The sequence below is a fragment of the Callorhinchus milii genome, unplaced genomic scaffold, assembly GCF_018977255.1.
Source record: "Callorhinchus milii isolate IMCB2004 unplaced genomic scaffold, IMCB_Cmil_1.0 Scaffold22, whole genome shotgun sequence".
NCBI classification, from domain to species: domain Eukaryota; kingdom Metazoa; phylum Chordata; class Chondrichthyes; order Chimaeriformes; family Callorhinchidae; genus Callorhinchus; species Callorhinchus milii.
In genome coordinates, this window is record NW_024704763.1 from 3,714,910 (window position 1) to 3,730,642 (window position 15,733).

The window sequence follows — 15,733 nt, forward strand, 5'->3', positions numbered from 1 at the left end:
TGAGGACTTTGACCAAACAACAATAAAAGAGAAGTTTTTAAGCAGCATTTTGAAAACAGGGAGAGGAGGTAACACAAGGGGAGTTCCAGGGAGCAAATTCATAGAGGCTAACAGCTTGTGGTTTTAGAGAGGGATGTGTTTGAGAAGCAAAGGCAGTCAGCAGGAGTGTGTAGCTGGAGGAGATTTCACCTGTTATGGTAGAATAATCCCCCTTTGATTTGCCCACCCCGCAATCTCACATCACTCCACCCCACTGCACCAACCTGGCATTTTTGTCCATGTGGACGATAGGACAGAATCAGGCTGAGATACACAGTGAAGAACACTTGGCAGAGCTACTGCTCACATCCCTGACTTAGCAAAGAATCAAAACTTTAAGGTGGGGGGGGGGAGAAAGGGGAAAGAGGTAAATTTAAATATCCCATAATGTATAAGCAACAGTGCACACAACAAATTAAATAAGGCTGGCGACAACATATTGGTGTCAAGAGATCAAAAACCTGCGATGATTCCACTGCCCAGAACTCAACAAAAGCATGATAATGACTCCTGGCTCACAAGAAAATCATTTGTGGGGTGGGGGGGGGTGGGGGGGGGGGGAAGAGGGAGAAGAAGAAATACATTTCCACAAAGCAGTTTCAATGTGTATAAATGTAGACAATGCGCAAAATCATAAAGAGAGAGGTTGCAGTTTCCTCCGTGACATTGTGGCCAATGCTCTAAAGAAAATCAATAGCGTTCAATTTTTAAAAACACCCTCACTCACTATTCCCCTCCAGTAAAGATAAAGAAATGTAACAACTGATGCAACGTTTATTTAGCTCAGTCTACAGTCACATGTAGGGAGACATTTTTCCTCCTTTTCTCTGCTTGCATAGCCCAGGACATGGTGGCGGTGGTTTCGTACATCACCTCGCTGCATCTGAATTCCCCATTATTGAAGTAAGAACATCAAAATAAGTGGCTGAAGCTTTTCTGCTCCGAAATGGTGACCAGGCTATTGGTCACTCGTTATCCCGTTTTATCTTTGGGATCTGCGTCTGAATCTTGGCCTCATGGACTGTGACCATTAATTGCTTTTAAAGTTACCACATGAAATATATTCGAGACCAATCCAAACTCAGTTTCTAGCGAATTTAAGGCTCACAGCGTAAAAGTGCCCTTAATGCAGCATTAAATTAGCAATCTCACAGAGATGACAGGAACGTCTGTTGTGGGAAACAGAAAATGTCACAGTGGGCAGTGGGGAATTCTACTCTGCTTGATGCAGACACTGGGATGCCTGCAATAGGGAAATGTTTCATTACTAGTACTGGAATCTCTTGCCTTGGTGAACAAGAGCATTCACCTAAAGGTGAAGTTCCTCCTCTACTTGCATCTACCCTAAACAAAAAACAGTTCTTGCTCCTGCTACCAAATTCATTTACTCGCCGGCAATCATTGTGTTTTCACTTTCAAAATGATAACCTCTAGCAACAACTTAAATTGATGTAGCACCTTTCAAGTAAAATAAACTACTCAAAGCACCGCAGAATGAGTTTAATTAGAAATGAAGTAAATATTTTTTTTACAGAGGCAAAATGTTTACTGAGGTTAATGTGCAATAGCAACATTCTACACACAACAATGAGCTGAATAGTCAATTAATTGCAATATTGAGCCAAATTTGGACAAGTTGAGAATACAGGCCAGGTAACCACGAGAAACTCTTCACTTTTCAAAAAATATACAATACAAGACATCAATATATCTGATGTCACACCTATAACATCTCAAAGTGCTGTGCAGATAATTGCTGTCAAGTGTAGCAACGATGTGTTTGTAAGCAAATGCAGCAGCCAATTTGTGCACAGAAAGCATTAAATGAATGGCCAATTTATTTAAAGGATATTTTGGGCGATGACACTGAGAGAAACTTCCTTTTCGTTTCAAATATCATGGAATTTTTAACATCTACCTAAAAAACAGTCAGAAGAAGTGGACACAGAGGAAATTAACAATCCTTGCATTTGCATTTAATAATAAACCTTGGATTTGGTATAATGCCACAAAGCACTTCACAGGATATACTGAGAGAAACGTCCTTTTTTCAAACAGTGCCATGGGATCTTAACAGCCACCTGAACAGGTAGACAGGACCTCCGTTTAACATCTCATCTGAAGGATAGAATGTGAATTTACTGGATTCACCAGGATATAAGGGAGAAGAGGTTTTGCTTTTGAGGATAGACCAGAGGAACTGAGGCCCATTCCTACAATAGAAAAGGATGAGAAGAGACTCGAAAGAGAGTTTTGTTTTGTACAATTGTGAGGGGTTTTGATAAAGTAAACTGGGAGAAATTATTTCTACAGTCTGTGAGTGAGTATCTGGAGGGCATAGTAATTATCAAAAGACCAAAGGGAGAGGTTAGGAGAATTTTTTCTAATACAAAGGGTTGTCAGGATATGGAATACCCCACCTATAATGGCGGTTTAAGGCAGATTCCATGTTAGTTTTTAAGAGATAAATTAAATATCAGAAGACATAAAAAGAGTGTGGAAAGGCAGAGGAATGGGACTAATCAGGCAGCTCTTTTGGAGAGCCAGCACAGGCAGCGTGATTCTAAATCACAAGACTGCATTTAATATGGAATGTTATGCAGACAAAACCCTCCATAAAAATGCAACACCTGCATTCATCATAATCACGACTCACCCATATGTATGATGGATTCATCTAACATGTCTGTATTCAAGACATTTTTATTCTGCACCATTCTTGGTTTTGTATTTGTTCTAACCCCGTTTGTAGCATTTATAAAATGAAGCCTTTTTGGTGACGTTTCTAATCTGTTACATTTGAGATTTTACACAAATTATGTAAATTTTTATTGAGTGTTTTTGTGTTCGTTTGAAGGGAGAGCCCAGGCACTGAAAAATGAAACAACTTGGGGAAACTAACACAAGGACAAATGACAGCATAGTCAAAAAACAGATTCATGCTGCCTCAACTCCAACTTTAGAACAGCACCACACTGGCTGCCAACCCCCAATTCCTGCCACCTTTGTGCCCTCCGTATAGGATTACAAAACTATATACCCACGCCTCCTAGAAATCAGGTTGAGTCTCAGTTTACCTTACAACTAATAAAGCGGATAATTTTGTTCCATCAATGAGTTGAACCCGATATCATGAACGAATAGGAGAGTGGGATATTCACTCTCCATACTGTCGTGGTTATGTATGCAGTACAATACTGATTCACCAGCTTTCCACCTAAAGAGGCTACGGCTCACCCTGTCATCCATCTGGCCTCAGCTTCCTTCCAAATTGTTTCACCCTGGAAACAAGCTTTTATTTTATTTGCTATATTTTTGTTTATGCCACTATGTTCATCCCGGATCCTGCCAACTAGACCAATGCAAACTGGTTGATCTCATCTAAAAAATATGAATGAAAACAATTGTAATTTGCAACCAGCCAACACCCACAAAGATCCAAGTTGTTCACTCAAATTTATGAAACCAAATTGATTCAAACAGGTCTTTGATGTCCCAGTATTTTGAGTTAAAAGGCAAGACAAATACTAATAGAATCAAAGAATGTCATAGCATAAAAAACAGGCCATAAGGCCCATCAAGTCAGTTTTTCTCCACATGAGCCCACTCTTCTACTCACTTCTCATATCCCTTGAAACTCTTTTTTTCAAGCAATTTTGGTACAATCTAAGATTTGAACAAATATAGACCATTCAGACATTTTACTTCACTAATGTTATGTCCACACACTCTTTGTGTCTTCACGTTCTTGTGGTTTTGCGAAAAAGGGCAAAGAGTCCTTATGTCCTGGACAATATTCCTCATTGAAATTCATCAAAAACAAAATTTAGAATTGGGCGTTCATCTGTTCATGGGATGTTGACACAGATTAGATTCCAAGTTTGCCTACATAGTTATCAATACAATCAATATGCACCACATAGTGTAAAGTGATCAAGATGTTTTGAGAAGAGGTGCTCAAGTATGTTTTTCCAGCCTTTTTCACGCTCTTTAACACAGATTATTAACCCTGACCAGGCCCGCCTTCTTCCACCTCAGCTGCATTGCCAGCCTCCGACCGTACCTTACCCGAAAGGTATCCAAAACCCTCGTGCAAGTGTTTGTCACCTCCCGCCTGGACTGCTCAAACGCACTCCTCGATGGTCTCCCCAGCTCTACCGTTCAAAAGATCCAGCTCATTCAGAACTCTGCCGCCCGCATACTAACCCGGACCAAACTCCTTCCCCACATCTCACCAGTTCTGGTCAGGCTCCACCGACTCCCCATCACCGAATGGATCAACTTCAAGATCCTCACGCTCGTGTTCAAATCCTTTCACTCTCTGGCACCTCCCTCCCTCTCCGACCTTCTCACTCCCCAATCAACCGCCCAGCAACTCTGCTCGACTGGCACCAGCCTCCTGCTCGCCCCTCGCACCCTCCATCGAAGGTCCCGCTTTCAGCCACTATGCCCCGAAACTCTGGAACACTCTCCCTGAATCTCTTTGCCTTGCCCCCCCTCTCGCCTTTTTTAGGTCCCACCTGGAGACTTTCCTCTTCGACCATGCTTACAGCCACCTGCCCCCACCAGGCTCAGAGTCAGGCTCCGCAACTGTTAAGCACTCTGAGACGCTGCCCTGTGTGGAGGGCACTATATAAGTGCAAGCTGTTGTTGTTGCTGCTGTATTAGGGGCTAGAGTGAAGGCAAGCAATAACAACTTGTCTTTATATAGCACCTTTCACATAGAATGAACGTCTTGTAAAGCACTTGAAGCAGTCAATGAGTAATACTGAACGAGTTTGATGGAAGGGTGAGAAAAAGCCAGGCAAAGTAAATTTTGAAGCAGACAGTTCTAGACGTAGAGCTGTCTGCTTCAATGTCTAGAACTCTGGCTTAAGGACTCGTACTGTTCATTAATATTCTGTAAACTCATATGCGCTTCACTTAAAGCTGTGAGGTGGTACTGTTGTCTGAATCCAATCCAGCTACATCCATTAACCGATACTTAGTTTAACTTTGCAATTCTTATTTCAAATTGAGATGATTACTTATCAATTCACAGATATATCACAATTGGAAGGGGGAGCTCAATGTATTTGTTTGAACACTAGCGATCAACTCACAAATTCTAGCACTGAACCATATGAAATTGGTCAGAGCTAGACAAAATTATAGATCATACAAAATGATCAAACACAGAGAATAAAATAAGCATATTGAACTGCTTGCAAATAAGTGACCCCTCACTTCCTTTGTGTTCCCTTCCTTTACATGCTTAGTTGTTTCTGTTGTCTGGCACATTTCCTATTTCAACAGGAAATGAGGAGGGGGGAGAAGATTGGCTGAAGCAAATGCGCTGTGTATCAGTGGAGATTTCTGTGGGGGAAGGGAAACCTCATCAGATTCCTGTCCCGCTTCAAAGGTAACCAAAGGCAACCAGTTTGACTAATGTGAATCTCATCCATTTAAGAGATAAGCTTTCAACCTAAATTCACGTCATCCAACATTGGGAGTCAACCATTCTCCTCAAGCTAGAATCCAAACCTAAAGGGGAACCTGCCAGGGTATAACGCATTTAATTTTCATTTAACAATGGAATCCATCTTGTACCCATCCCCAAGTCTTTATTCTTCCTTCCTTACAATAAAATACCAAACCATCAAAACTGTGCCATCCCTCCATCTTCCATTTATCCAGCACAATTTGAACAAATTGTGTTCACCCCACAGAGAGAGAACTGCACACACTTCTGCACATCACACCATTCAGTAACCAGTTAAAGATCAAACTTAACTCACCTGAGACAAGATTGTTCAGGTATCTGACATCCCTGGAAAACTAAACCTTCCTGACTTCAGAGGACTTTTACCAATAGGGCCATTACTGTCAATTATGCCAACTCAACAGGGTGGATTTCACAATACATTTTCATAATGTTCAATACTCAAAAATAACTACAGATCTCCACCTTTCTCTACTTAGTAAATTGAATTCAGCTCCAAAACAGGTAAAAAGGTACAATGTAGAGAGCTGGCTAGCAATGTTTAAAAAGCTTTTCGCAATGGATTTTGCAATGGGCTAATGCACAATGGGCAATGTGCTAACCTCCCTATTCCCACACCGACAGGGGTAGATGAAATAAAAGTAGGTTACAACTCAAGAAAACCTATTAGGTCACCAAAGACTCCAGTTTAACGTTCATCAACTTCCCTATCGCAATGATTTGGCACCAATAAGCAGGATAACGCTTCTGAATGCAGCAAAACTGGTTCAATTATTTACGATCTGTAGCATTCCCATTGAATAACAAACAAATTTATCCATAAAGGAAAAGAGAATAATTACAATCAAACAAATTTACCACAAGCAGCCTTTAGGATTGTATTTGGTCACTACAAATAGTATCTGCAGATTAGTATTAAATCCAGACTATAAGTTTTTACCATAACAAGAGTCTGCCTAAAAACAGAAGAGCAAGGAGAGAAGAAAAAGTCAAAGTGATATCAGAAATAACAATGGAACCAAAAAAAATCAGAAAAATAAAATCTAATAGACAAATAAAAACAAAAGAAAGATTAAAATAGGAAACAGAAACCAGAGGGTTATTTTAGCAATAAAAACTTTGGAGCAAACAATTCAGAACGAAATCAACCACAAAATATAGAAACCTAGCAAAGCAGATATAAGGGACCATTTAAAACAGGAATATTCGGGAGAAAGGTATAAAAACTGATTACGAGAAATTCAGAGATATAAAAAAAGGGAAAACAGAAGTTATTTGTGCAGTGAATAACTTAGAAGTTAGAAAAAAAGCAAGGACGAAATTAAAACATGAAGATAACATAAGTAAACAGAAAAAATGTTCATAGAGAAATCAGTCAGCTTTTCCACAGGAAAACTAGGAAATAAATTGCCGATTTGCTTACAACCAATAAATAAATATACCTGAAGGAGATAGAATGGATTGTTGAATCCGTTCAGATAAGGAAGAGTTAAGAAATGGAAGGAAAACAAAAACAAAATAGTAAACAAACAAAGAAAACAAATACAAAAAAAAATTTAAAAAAGCAGATCCTTCTTAGAAGAAATAGAAATCAACAAAATATAACTTTATAAATGGAAGGGTCAGAAATATTCATAAATAGAAAAAAAAGTTAAAAGATTAGATTTGGAACTGAAGACAGAAAAAGTAGCAATGATCAAGAGAGATAAGAGATAAAGTGAAATAGAAAAACATAATGGATGAGACAGAAAAGCAGACAGAAATAGAAAGAAGACAACAAACGGTGGCAGATAAAGATAAGAAATTCAGAACAGAGAAAAGAAATTAGTAAAGCAGAAAATGGAAGGAGAATGGAAAAATTAGGACCTTAACGATAACGAATAAACAGCAGGTAAAACATAAAGAGACGTAAATGGGTCATGAATAGACAGAAAGAGGTGAAAAACAGGAAGGGAGATGGAAAGAAGCATAAATAAAGATCAAGTACGAGTAAAACAAAAAGGAAACAGAAATAAACACTCAAGAGAACCTTAACAGTATAATCAAAGGACAAAACCATGTAAAACAAGATTTTTAAAAAAACTAACTAAATGAAAAGAAGAACATAAAAGGAGAAACCTAAAACAGAGAACCATCAAAAGCGGGGAAAAGGAGGAGAGAAATGAAAGTGCATCAATCTCAGCAAGTGACCAACTGGGGAGGAGGTGGGGGGGAAAGAGAGAGGCAGAGTGCAGGATGGCTATCACTCCCATAGGGGGTGATGATTTGGGGTCGATTGGAAAGAACTACAGTAGTCTCTCTTGCTGGGGGCATCCAGCTATAAAAAGAAGCCATAACTCTACTTGGCATATTTAAGTTATGACTGTGGCAGCCCTCTCATGTTCTAAAAACTTAATAATAATGTTTACTCCATGACCACAATATCTCTTTCCTCTCTCCCCTCCCCACACTCAAAGGAAGACAGGGCAGGATGCACCAGCCACATGCTACTGAGAACTGAAACACTGAGTAATTCAATGAATGTTACAGATTGTTGTGGTGCTCTTCCCCTCCCCCCCCCTTAAGAAATAGCATTTTGCTTGTATTTAAAATAGATCTTTGCAACATTGCATGAGGTTATTCTTCAATTAGCAAGACATTGAATATTCTGCCACAAAACCAACATATTCTTTTGGATAATAATTAACGTTGACTTTTTTTGGGGTGTGAGGGGGGGGGGGGTCTTAAATCGTATAAAAATGGGAACTTCCAACAATAGTTTCCCTTAGAACGAAAATATAAATTACTGGCAAGATCACAAACATCAGATATATCAAAGGCATCGAACTTTATATATATATATATATATATATATATATATAAAATCACTACAACATCCCAGTAATTGTTCACAGCCAAGAGAAGCTTAAACATTAAATAACATGCGGGATTTGCCAGAGCAACTCACACAAGGAGGCATTTCACCTCCATCCTAAAAAGGTTAGAAAGCAACCAACCACATTTTTGTTTTGGCGACGATATACACACACACATATATATATATACCTACATATATCCATATAAAATATATTTCTGGCGTTACTGGGAAAAGGTTAGCACTGGATCTGTTTGCAATCAGAAGTGTCCAAGGGGCATTCAAAAGACACAACAGAAATAAAAACAAGTGGACTTACTTTCAGCGTTAGTTTGTCCCAGAGTGAGTAAGGTGCAGAGAGCCACCAGACCCCAGCACAAGGTCACCGAGCCCCTCTTTGTTGATCTGGTCTTCATTCCTCAACGAGGAAAACCCACCAACAGAGATCAACTCCCTCAAAACAACAACTAGTATTTGTTTTGGGGTGGAGGGGAGGAGAGGGGGGAGAAGAGAAGGGATTGGGGGAAGGAAGGAAGGAAGGAAGGAAAGATCAGGGTTTTTTGTTCTGTTTGTTTTTCTCTCTCCTTTCCCCCCCCACCCCCCCAATTAATTAATGAATGAATGAATTCACCAGTTAAAACGAAAACAAAAGCTCCAGAAACCAAACGAACGACAAGGAGGCTCACGAAAATCTTGAGTGAACTTCACCCCCCTTTTCCCCACCAAAAAAATAATAATAATAATCTCCAATCAGGGGGGGGGGGGGGGAGAGAGGGAAAAAAAAGAGAGAGGAGAGTAAGAGGGAAGGGAGAAGGGAGGAGAGGGATGAGGGAGGGTTTGGGATGTGAAGAGGGTGTAAAAGAGAGGTTACACAATTACCATCGAAAAGGGATGTTTTTTTTTGTCTGAAACAAAGTAACTGTTGCGATGGGAAGGAAGGAGAGAGGGAGGGAGAGAGAGAGAGAGGGAGGGAGGGTTGTTACAGTGTCTCTTTGGTTGTTTTTCTTCTCCTGTTTTTCTCAGCCTCGCCAGTGTATCATTGTTAAATGCACCAAACACCAGCTGTCTTGGAACTCCCCATCATCAGCCTCCATTCCTTTCTTTTCTATATAAAAACACACAACACACACACACACAGAGAGAGAAGGGGGTGTGGGGTGTGGGGGGGGGACAGGAGAAATCCCTTTTAAAATCAAAGGGGGGGGGGAAAGAAAAGGGGAAAAAAGGAGGGAGGGAGAAGGAGGAGGAGGAAAAGGAGGAGGAGGAGGAGGAAAAATCTCAATCAAATAGAAAAAGGAATTGTTCTGTGGACCACCACCCACACCCCACCCCCACACCCCCCAAAAAAAAGCTTTTTTTTGGAGAGGGGGGGGTGGGGGGGTAGTGGAGGGGGAGGGGGAGGGGGAGAGAGCCTTTTCTTGATCACGAATTTGGAAGAAAACGAAACATAAATCCTTTCCCCCCCACCACACCACCACCACCACTACCACCAAAAATATTTGATGTCGAATTTAAAAAAAAAGTCTTGGGAGAAGGAGAGAAGGGGGGGAGGAGGAGGGGGGGAAGGGGAGAAAAGAGAGAGAGAGAGAGAGAGAGGGTTTTTTTTTTGTCGTTTGCTCGCAACCCTTGAAGGAAAGAGAGAGAGAGAGAGAGGAGGAAGGAAGGAAGGAAGGAATGGGAGGAGGAGGGTGGGTGGGTGGTGGGAAAGAGGGAGAGAGAGAGAGAAGGGAGGGAGGGAGGGAGGGAAGGGGGGTAAAGGGGAAAGCAAAGCGTGGCGCTCGGGGCAATTGACTGGAATTCCTCAGCCACAAAAAACACACAACACCACAACACAACACAACACAAAGGGATGGCGGGGGGTGAGGCAGGAGCTGCCCTCCCCTCCCCTCCCCTCCCCTCCCCGGGTCCGGTGCCCGGGAGCTGCTGGTCTGTCTGTCTGTCTGTCTGTCTGTCTGTCTGTCGGCCTGAGGCTGTGGCTGAGCTGAGCGGCTGGCTGTGGCTGAGGCTGTGGCCGGTGTCGGGAGCAGCTCTGTGTCTGTGTCTCTCTCTCTCTCTCTGACTCACTGCCTCTCGGTTCGCTGCTGGTAAACAAGCGGCTCAGCGAGGGCGCCCCGCAAAGCCCGGAGCTGGAGCGCAAAGCCGCCTGCACCAGAGCACGGACTGGACTGGTCTGGTCTGGGTCTGGGTCTGGACTGTCTGTCTGGGTCTGGACTGTCTGTCTGTCTGTCTGTCTGTCTGTGACCCTTCCCCTCACATCACCAGCTTGCAAGCAATACCTGCCCGGTTCGGATCTTTCGTCGTCCTCTGGTCCCGACTGTTCTCGTTTTCTCGTTATTGTTACGGTTGTTACTGTTTTTGGGAGAAGAATAGTCGTAATAGTGATGATGATAATCCATGACCGTCGTCCTCCTCGTTCGCAAATCCGCGGCGTCTGATATCGCGCCTCATCGGGGCCGTCGAGACACGTCTCGAAGGGCTTCGCGGGATTGGAGGGACTGGAAAGCGAATTATGGGCCGTGTGTTTCGTCCCACGAACTGTTTGCGGGTTCAGCGACCCCCCCCCCACCAAATTATTTTTGTATTTTGTGGGCATTTTATTCATTCTTGTGTAACCCTTTCTCCCCCCCTCCCTCCATTACATCACACTGGCTATCACAATAATAACGGCAGCATTTGATATGGTCACCCTAACAAATTATTTTGCCTATAAAGCCAAAGGGTTTTGAATTCAAGCCCCTGCTACTTTGTAGTATAAGCTTTGCAGGTAAATTAAGACTTGAGTTCATGGTCTCTATTGACCCTCTCCAGTGCTGTATTGGGGGTTATCTGCATTGCACAGGTGGAGATGCTGTCCTTTGAATCAGACACTGAACTGAAATCCCACCTTGCTGTTCTTCAGGTTAAAGATTAAAGATCCTTCGTCAAAAAGGGACTTTAGTTCTGATCCACAATCATTCACCTCATGGATGTTTGTGGGCACCTCCTTGTGCACAAATAGCTGCCAGGTTAACCTACAAAAGCAGCCACTACATTGGGCAGGAATTACCCATAAAGCAGCCTGAGGTGTAATAGGGAGCACTAAAAACTCAAATCATTTATTTTTCTTTTCATATTATATACATAAATGTGTGAGTTTGATCTTATATAAATAACATTCCTTGTAACCAGAATACAGCACACGATACTTCACATGTTACTGTTGCTTTGTAGGTAAATCAAATAGCTAGTCTGCATTATCGACAACCCACCTACTGGGATGAGATGAATGATTGATTTATCTTATTCTGTGCTCGTGATGAAGGAGGAATATTGGGCGGAACACAGGAGAATTTCCTGCTCTTCCTCCAAGTAATGCCATGGGATCTTTAGCATACACTTGAATCACCAAAGAGAGTAGATAACACCTCTACATGTCATCTGTGTGTGTGTGCACAGTCATGAACAATAACTTAAAGGAGATGAGCCAGAGAGATTTAGTGAAGTTGTTTGGGAGAGTAAGGACATTGTGGCTAAAGTAAGGGCACTTGTGATAGCTAATACTTATAGAAATGCACTCCCACACAAATCAACGCCTTCAGCTGAGGAGAGAACATGGAGGGGGAATATTTATAAACGGTGGGTAAAACCACCTCCCTCACCCGATGATTAGGACTGCACTCGTAGCCTGATTATACTGCACTTTCTATCGGGCGGGGGCTTACATTGATGCTGGAGGTACAACATAATCTGGTTGTGGATTCCTGAGTCCAATCATAATACATCTAAAGTGGTCATTATTCTTGTGTGAGCCCAGACAATAAGTGTCAGCAAGTTATTCAACAACGGGAAACACCACAGCCAAGCCCAATACAGTATATAATAAATCTTGAACTTAGTACAATGCCTTAGCATATCGTTGAGATGTCTTAAAGTGCTTCATAGGATTTTACGGTAGGAGTGACTGTGTATTTGTAGGCAAATGCAGCAACCAGTTTGTGCACAGCAATGTCCAACAAACAGTCATGAAGTAACCAATTTTTATATAGGGGATTGTTGACCAGGACAATCAATCTCCCTTCACTTTTTCAATAGTGCCACAGGATCTTTAACATTCACCTGCATTAACAGATTGGACCTCAGTTTAACGTCTCTCCAGAAAGATGGCACCAATGCACTACACCCCTCTCCACTGGGACCTTGAACTGACAACCTTTTGGCTGTTGCATCATTGGAGGTCACCCAAAAGATACTGACTCTAGTGCTGTATTGGCGCTTCAAAATGTAGAGTTTGTATTTGACCCAGAGGTGAGAATGTTACCACTGTGCCCGCTGATACCGTGTCTGAAAACAATAGTGTCTTCACCTGACAATCACATACTTGCATCTTCCAGCAGAGGTTAGTGATTAAGGGGAACTTTGGTTTTCTCCTCCACCCTTCCCTCCCCCCAGCATTGGGACCAATTGTGGAAGCCTCACTGATATGAAGCACATTACCCTCTCCAGTTCCCCCCCCACCCAAACACACACACCTACATTGAGGGACACTGAAGAAGATAACTGGCCCCTCCCTCACTTACTGCTGAGCAAAACAACATTTAAACCCTTGTCCTTCCACTCTTCATTGCGCTGAATAACACTGAAGCGCTCAGTGGAAAATATTGCTCAGGGCACAATACGTACATATTATGTGTTTTTAGACTATGAGTGTAGAAATGATGGATATGTTGGAGGTGGAGACAATGCTGAACCCATTCAGGTGTTTGGTTGAAATTTTAAACCACAAAAAGAAAACCAAGCTGTTTTAATAGTGTCAAACAAACCCTATCATAGAGCCAGTGCCTCTATTTATATAACAGAAACAATTGCGTGTGTGTGTGAGTTTGAAAAATGTTGGGACTTTCCACTCCTGCGCTCCAATGTGTTACTGTTCTCTAACTAAAAAGAGACAAATGCATGAATGATACATCAATCTGCACTCCCATATCTGTAGTCTTTGAGTTTATTTTTCCCATAAATATAGTTAATCATAAGGAAGGTTGAGTAGGGAAAATGTGCAGGTCTCCACAATTTTGCACCTTATGTCATTTGTTTGTTCATTTACCTTCAAAACCCTGGCTGAAATATACATCTTTAACTCTCTCCCTATCAAAAGTGTTAACCACTTCACACCAATTCTTTATAAAGCACTTTGAGACATTTCAACGCTGTAGGTGCTATATCAAATGCGGCAAAGAGTAATTATTCTTTATAATAATCATCTTTTGAGAATTTTGGCTAAGCTTTGGTGGTAACTTTTGCTTGTAGTTTTATACAGACATCTGCCATAATTTCTTTCTTAAAAAATAAACATTGCAGCAGCAAAACTACAAGCAGAGTTGAGGAAACTTTGATTGCCTCCAATGTACACAGGAAATCCATCAAAACCAAAGAGGAAAAGCAGTACAGTATTCAGGAAAAGCCTGATTATTATCAGGAACACTTCATCCGATGGCTGATTTTTCTTTGATGTATTTCAATGATCTATGAGTGTAAATGTGTGATATTCCACGTGCGATTCAATGCAGCATTTAGTTTTTCGCAATTCATTTTAAGAACAATCTTCCAAATTAAACCTGAATTTCAGAAAATTTCCAAAATTCTGCATGATCTTAAATTTTAAAGATGATGATTTTAATGCTGAGACAGTGAGGGATTTTAGACCTCTGGGGTTTATTAGAATGGAGCAACACAAACAGACACAACTAGAAAATCCCTCTATATCTGTATTTCTTGGGCCAATACTCTGATGATTTATTGAGCAGAGCAGAGATCCCAAGATGGTCAACATACCTAGAGGGAGCAGGGACAGGGAAGCAACTTTGAATAGATGAAGGCAAAAATACAAATGTTCCAGCTCAGTCAGCGGGGAACTTTGTTTGACGATCCAAACAGCATCCATTTAGGGTGTAAACCAGCTTGGAACTCCCCTGCCAGCCATTCTTAGTAAAGGAGGGTGCAAGGTCATTGTAAGAATCCAAGCTTTGGAGCTATCTATTTACTCCCAAGCACAATAATATGAAAAGAGCAACCACATATGAGAGCATTTGTCCTGGGTCAAGCGGAGAGACTAAATGCTCCAACTGAGTCACACCCGCTCAGCCTCGACTGAATGAGAATGAAACTCTGGCGTGTGCCAAAAAACACATCTCCAAACTACAAAGAGAGAAGATCATTAAGATAGGCAAAACTATTTTGATGGGATTTCAACTGGTGACTCCAGTGTGCAGTGCAGAATATTGCGGTCAATCATAAAGCCAGTGAAGACCAGTGTTGCACAAGATTCATTGACCCAAAACAAGCGATGATCAGGGAATCGTTCCCTAATTCACTACTTGTACAACATTCACATTGAGCTTTCCAATGTATATCTGTTTATTGCTCTTAACTATTCAATTTGGGAAACAAATAAAACCACCTTTCCAAAACACTGACTCACATTGAGTTTGCATCTTAGGTCCTTGTTTTCCATTGAAAGTGCCTAAGTGTGCAATGAGTCTTAGCTATATTTTTAAATACAATCGATGAGTAACAGTACACAAAGCCTCAGGGAACATCCGTTTTGTGATGTGAGACTTTAAGGAAAATTGATTTTACAATGCAGGATCAAAAGTATTACCAATCTATTTTTGACAGTGAATTATAGAATAATTCACAACCCTTTAGTAAGTATAATGTTTTAAAATATATACTGGCCATATGAATTCCCACACTAATGACAGCCGATGTCCACCACACCACAACAGCCAAGCCTCACTAAATGAAACCACCCTATAAAATTAACAGTATATACTTAAAAAGAAACCGAGTTGTAAACTGCTGATGCTTTGCTCGCATGGTTTATGTCCTCAATTAGACTTGTACCTTGTGTTCAACTCCCAGAAATCATTATTTGTATTACTCTCATAAAGATTGTATTCCTCAGTCAATGAACAACTGGAGGGTATGGATAAGTTTGTGTATAATGCTACTTAATTCAGCACCTTGGGATGTTCTCTGGACACTATACAACTGTCATTTTTGTTGTTGTTGAAACATTTTCCAAAAATCTCACATAAAAATTCTCTGAATATTCAGTGGATTACATATGTCTAAGCTAATCAGAGAGGAAGGTCTCCTGGTTTAAGCTCACTAAATACTAACACCACAGACATGTTATAGAATGGAGGGCCTTCCTGCTTCATATGGATAAGTTTCAAAGCATTTTTACCAATTGATACATCAGGAGATCTCCAACAACCTATTTATTTGGGTGGGGAAAAAGTATGCAGTCTCATTCTCCTGCCATTGGTTACTCCTTATTTATCTCTCTCCAGGTGGAATGGCAAATAAACCATGCTTAT

General features: G+C 41.2%; 1 protein-coding gene across 1 annotated transcript in view; it reads right to left on the reverse strand.

Annotated features, from left to right (window-relative positions):
• The window catches only part of igf1ra (insulin-like growth factor 1a receptor), a 117,660-nt gene extending 108,390 nt beyond the window's left edge, over positions 1-9,270 (reverse strand). Inside the window, exons 1-2 of the mRNA XM_007908370.2 lie at positions 9,255-9,270; positions 8,695-8,842 (exon numbers count right to left, since the gene is read on the reverse strand). Of these exons, the coding sequence (XP_007906561.1) occupies positions 8,695-8,791 (97 nt within the window). The 5' untranslated portion in view covers positions 8,792-8,842; positions 9,255-9,270. The remainder of the gene's footprint in view (positions 1-8,694; positions 8,843-9,254) is intronic.
• Between the last annotated feature and the right edge of the window lie 6,463 nt (positions 9,271-15,733).